General features: G+C 41.2%; 1 protein-coding gene across 1 annotated transcript in view; it reads left to right on the forward strand.

The window, feature by feature from the left end:
- The window catches only part of spg21 (SPG21 abhydrolase domain containing, maspardin), a 32,902-nt gene extending 29,023 nt beyond the window's left edge, over window positions 1-3,879 (forward strand). The window contains exons 7-9 of the mRNA XM_083913469.1: window positions 1,459-1,566; window positions 1,665-1,805; window positions 3,025-3,879. Coding sequence (XP_083769595.1) covers window positions 1,459-1,566; window positions 1,665-1,805; window positions 3,025-3,150 — 375 coding nt within the window. The 3' untranslated portion in view covers window positions 3,151-3,879. The remainder of the gene's footprint in view (window positions 1-1,458; window positions 1,567-1,664; window positions 1,806-3,024) is intronic.
- Window positions 3,880-6,029: the final 2,150 nt, after the last annotated feature.

A 6,029-nucleotide genomic window follows, 5' to 3' on the forward strand; every position in this document is an offset into this window, starting at 1 on the left:
TCGTATTGCAGAAAGTTGGTGACTATTGATCTGGGCCAGGTTTTTTCACTAGGGCTCGGTGACAGCGCTGAATGTGGAGCTCGGTTCCTTCTGGCAGTCCAAGTTCAGTAATCATCAAGTGCTCCACATATTTGCTCAATGACTCATAGTCCTTTTCTATGTCTTCCGGGACTCCATAGATACGGAGGTTATTTCTCCGTGATATGCCTTCTAAGTCTGTTAGCTTCTCTTGGAGCCGGCGGGTCCGCTCCGACATCTCCCACATCAGTGTGCCCGAGTCTGCCTTCCACTCCGCAAGTTCAGCTATGCTAGGCTTGCTGTGCTGTGCTTCCTCTATGCTAGCTGCCTGAACATGCAGCTCTTTTTAATTTTTGCGAGCATTTGCGGTCAATCTCCACTCACATTGCGCTTATCTCACCCTTTATCTCTCCTTTGAATGTGGCTAGGTCATTGCGGAACTCACTTCTGAGCCCCTTTATTATGTCCTTGATAGCGGTTAGCCTGGCTCTGAGCCCCTCCGTGTACTTCGCCGTTTCAGTTTTCTTGTTAGCTTCTTCGTCTGTGTTAATGTTTCTAACTTGTTCGGGGTCCATTTCAGATTTTCCTTCTTGTTTATTTCTATTCCTTTGCCTTCTTAGTGCTGTCGCCTTGTTCATATCTTGCCTTTGGCTGTTGAGTTACATATATTATACGTATGTTTCCTGCCGACTCGAGGGAGCTTGTCAAGTGTACGTCCACTCACTCCGCCATCTTCAGTTTTTTTTTTTTTTAATTCAATTATTGTTTTGTTATTTAAAAAAATGTTCAGTTTTCCTATTAGAAAGAAAAGTAAATATGCACTGTTTTGCAGTTCATACCCAAGAAATAATGATTCTTTAATTGGAAAAAGAAATTGTATAAGAGAATATTTTGTAGGTTTTAATAAAAATGATCTTTTCACTCATGATTTGTCTTTAATCTCATTGTGTTAAAAAAACAAATTGAAAATAACATTGTGATTGCAGTGTAGTGATCTCAGTATCGTAAGTTCAGTGTATTGGTACATCCCTATTACAGTCGCATGTCAAGCAAACGGCGGCCTCCTTCAGGACAAGGTTTATTTACTGCTGGTTTTGAGTAATTCTAGCGGATTTCAGTTAGATTTACCATTTTAAAGCGTAAAAGTGATTTTATAGTGTAAAATGATTGTGTAATGTAACATTGTACTTGGTTAGTTTTGGGAGATTATGCTAATAAATACATCTACTTTGCAAGTTATTCTGAGTTTCTGATTTTCCTTCATATGCTTCATGTTTTTTTTTCAGTTTGGATGTGAAATGGGTCTTAATTGCGTTTCTGATGGTCTTAAAAAGGTCTAAAAAAATCTTTCATTTAAGTGGTTGGGACCTGCAGAGACCCTGGTAATGTCTTTGTGTTTGAATGTTAAGCTCTGCCCTCCATGTGTTGTTTGTGCTGTAGTTGGAGAGTCTGAACCAAAGTGAGTTAGCATCGCGGCTAACACTCAACTGTCAGAACTCTTACGTGGAGCCACACAAAATAAAAGATGTTGCTGTGACCATTATAGATGTAAGTGTTAAAGCATCTCTTTCTATCGGCTGTACCATTCATGAACATTTCTACGACAGTAACCTGACTCACATGTTTTTTCTGTGGACGGTGTTGAGGTTTTTGATCAGAGCGCTCTGTCGCTGGAGGCCAAGGAGGAGATGTATAAACTGTATCCTAACGCCAGACGAGCTCATCTGAAAACAGGAGGAAACTTCCCGTACCTGTGCAGGAGTGCTGAAGTCAACCTCTACATACAGGTACGCTCTGGATTATCATTCACTAGGAAATGATGATGGTACAGGCACACAGGTGGTATTCATGTCATATCTGACCTGTTTCCCTTTATTTCTCCCCACAAAAAACGATTCATTCCTAAAACAATTTGGCGGTTCTCTCTTCCAAATGATGCAGCCAGGTAATAGGCCACAGAACAGCACATCGCAAATTGTAAATAAAATAAACGTATTCCAATAATGTACACAGGAAATCCACATGTGCACATCCAGACCCTAATCTACCCAGACGTAGGGTCTGGGAATGATCAATAGACCTTCCCAACTCAAGGGGCGACACAAACGCATGCAGTCCAAAATACCAATGCACGCAACTGGATATTATTACGACTAATCAAAGCAATGAACAAGGTGACGTATATACTGTACGTTTAGGAGGCCTCTAGCGTTAGCAGACGCTCGTCCTGTAAATTTGCATTTACCTCGAGGGAGCCTATCTTGTAGGAGTGTGGTCGGACACTGTGGTGTGGACGTGGTCCAGCTTTGCTTCGAGCGTTTAAATGGAGGCTTTGAACTCGGCAGAGAGGGCTGCACCGTGATGCTCCAAGAGGTTAGTAATGGCCGCCATGCTAATCTCGCCACCTGCCTCCTCCGCGGTGCTAGCCTTCGCCCCCTGGTCTTTTACAGTCTTTCTGGTCGGATGTGTCGGCATATTTAGGTGGTGTATCCGTCAAACAAGAGGAATATTAATATTGTTGTGACTTTCGGGGGTCCTGAAATGTAAAAATGATCAAAAGTCGCGTAAGCAAGATTCGACCCGTGTTACTCCAGCTCAGCCAAACCGGAAGTCATGAAGTACAACTTTAAGCGAGAAAACCCCCAAACATTATCCTGCATTATATGTTGTTTTTTTTTTTTTTATTTATTATATAAAAACAATACCCGAATACCAAAAATTTAAATTGAATACCTACCCAATGAGTATCTTTTTTTCTGTTGTATAAATCACAATGTAATAGGAAATAAGCCTTTCCATTTGATTTACAGAAAATGTGCTATATCATGATGTATATTATTATGGGGATACGAAATGACCTATATGACGATGTGAGATTTGTGTCAGCCCTAGTCCTCGACCATCCCTCTGAGTGAGAAGTGACATTGTGATGCTTTGTGCCTGATGTGAGGCATTGGTTTGAACAGTTTTTTCTTCTTTCTCCGCTGCTTGTTTGTGAATGCACAGATTCACTTGCGTCAGTTCCACGGGACAAGATACGCGGCCATCAGTCCTGCCATGGTGAGTGCTGAGGAGCTTGAGGTGCAGGAGTGTCGCCTAAGCAGGAACCAGGACTCTGATGACGACCAGTGAGACAGCTTCTCCCTCCAGGCAGTTTCCTCTAAACTTTTCCAACAGTTTCTCTCGCTCCTCATCATTTCACAGGACTGCTCCAGATTTTCTGTGGAGCTCAGCATTCCATTAGAGAGTCAACTGAGAATATTTTTATTTGACAGATGAAGCAATATTTTGATATTGACCTGTACATAAATGGTGTATCGGCCGCTTTGCTTTAAAAACATACGATACCTTGCCTTATGTGGAATGAATTTGATATTGTTGCACTCATAAACTGCCTGAACTGTTTGCCTCAGGTGTTCATTTCTGTGTGTCATATATATTGTGATTAACACAGCCTGCCTGTTCACACAAAGATGAACACACTGGAGATCTATATTTCAAAGTATTTGTGTGATTCCATGAGATAAAATTGCATTTTTTTCCCCATTTGTTTTTAGACCTACAGTAAATTATTTACATTTCCACATGTGCAGTTATTTCCACTCCCGTATCATAGTGGTGAGCTGTATGAAGTTAAATACTGTAAGAAGAGCCTAATCACTTTCAAACACAAATGTTTTGGACTCTGACAAATGGACTGGTTCACAGAGACACTGCAAACTGCCAAAGCTTCAGCCAAGTTATTTTTTTTGCCAGCTGTATATGAAACCCAGGTTGCAAGTGTCACTGGGCGTGTGTGCTCACACTGATCACTTTTCTTTCTCTGCTCCTGACAACGTCAAATAAATGAAAATGATGTGCTGTGCCTTTTTATAAGATATCATGTTAACATTCTCTACACTGTGAAGCCTTTCCAAATCACTTTCTAGCAGATATACATTGAAATCTGCTCTCATGTACCACCAAAGAGGAATAGCAGAATGTGCTGCAAACTCTTTGTTCCCTTATTACTTTCACTTCAGTATAACGACGTCTGTTAGAGCTGCAGCAGGTAACTTTTTAAATCAAAGGTTTTGTTTGTCATATTTGCTGAAACTGTCACTATATCCTGACAGTCCTACATGAGACAGATGATCCATGTAACCATCAGATTCCTCTTCCTCCACCTGGTGCTCCTAATGGCATCTGAACAACAACCAATGAGAGCAGAGGAGTCTGACAGTGTCAGTTACTGTTCTGAACTCTGATCATACTAAAACTAGACAGCACTGATCAAATATGAATCCGGATTCTGTTTCTGTATTAACATATTTCTCACATTAAGTGTTTTTGGAAACATAACAGTTACTGTTGCGCTGTAACATGACAAAGTTTGGCTGGCTGGTTGGCTGGTCGGTGGGGCTTGGTTATGACTCGATTTGGTCACAAACTTTCTCATTTTGCAGCTAAACAGTAACTTAAATAACACTTTTATGAGAGGAATAGTTAATATAGAAACGAATTTGGATTCACATTTCATCAGCGCAGGGCCTACTCCTTTTGAGTATTTAGAGTTCTGTAAAGCTGTAAATATCAATGGACCAAATGACAGCATGTAATGTGAAAGAGGTCACTTATGACACAATCAAAATGATCACCTGACTGCAGTTCAGCTCTACAGAGGCTCTCATTGTTCAGCTGTCCTGCTGCAGCTTTACTCTTCTGGTTCACTCTGGGCTCTTAGAGCGTCATTTCCAGCAGCAGCAGCTGTTTTCAGACACAGCTGTAAAAAACGGCAGGCAGTAACCGGTGAACGCAGTGGAGCAACCATAGTGTGGTTCACGAGTTAGAGCGGGTCAATCCCTGACTACTCCAGTCCACATGTAGTGTCCTTTGGCAAGAAACTGAAGGCTGTGCTATGGGTTCGATTAGTTCCTAACGAGAGCAGGTATGTCAATGTGCATGTAGTGTGGAGTCGGAAGATCAAAAAGGGTCTGTATAAATAGACATCCATTAACCATTTAGCATCTAAAGAGAGAGACGTTTTATCAGGAGTTGGTAGAGGACGAAACGGCAAAGCGATCATCTTGGACATTCATCAGGTGACACAAACACATAGGCTCCTAATGACCCAGCATGCTGCTCTCTACTTTGCTAATTCCAAAATGAGCCTAAACGGTGCTGACATGTCACTGTTAGAGTTTGTGTTCTACAGCTGAGAGGGAGGCTGTACCTCAGCTGGTAGAGCAGCTCTCCCACTCATCACAGGGTTGCTGTTTGAGCCCCAGCTCCTCCAGGCCACATGTTCTACAGTGTGTGTGTGAATAAGGCAAAGTGCTCTAGATGAAGAACACAGTTACAGCTGGAAAAACAAATCATTGGCTGCAGGTGTAATGGCACACAAGTTACAGACATTCATCTCCTATGGGTAGAGCAACTACTACATGAAATGACTGCCTGCATGGCATATAGTTTTTTGCATTCTGGGTTTTTTGACCTGATGTAATTCAAATCAACTTTATTTGTGAACTTAGAACATTTAGATATGTGTGAAGTTACAACACTTGCAACTGGAGTTCTACATTGACCATTTAAAAAATGGAAAGAATGAGTCAGCACATATAATTTGAGGACCGACCTGTTAATACGGTCTGAACAGCAAGAAAGCTGGAGGTCCAGACTGACTTAATGACATTTAATAGAAAGCCTGAAAGCAAGGTGTTTTCATCAGAACTTTAATCTGCACGACATTCATTATCTTCACAATTTACACAAGTAGCATTTTCAACCCGAGACTCATTTGTATCATCAATCAAAACCTAAAACCTCAGTCTTTTCTCTGAGACTGCAATTTATGATTTTCATCATCTGCAGATTATTTTGTCGAATTGATCAAAAAAAAGCCAAGAAATCGTGAAAAAATGTCCATGGCAGTTTGTCAAATTGCCAAGGAGATGTCCTGTTTTGTCCCAAACCCGGAGACATTCAGTTAAACAGAATATAAAACAGAGAAAAGAGGGAAATCTCCGGCA

Source organism: Echiichthys vipera (assembly GCF_963691815.1).
Source record: "Echiichthys vipera genome assembly, chromosome: 1".
Taxonomy (NCBI): domain Eukaryota; kingdom Metazoa; phylum Chordata; class Actinopteri; order Perciformes; family Trachinidae; genus Echiichthys; species Echiichthys vipera.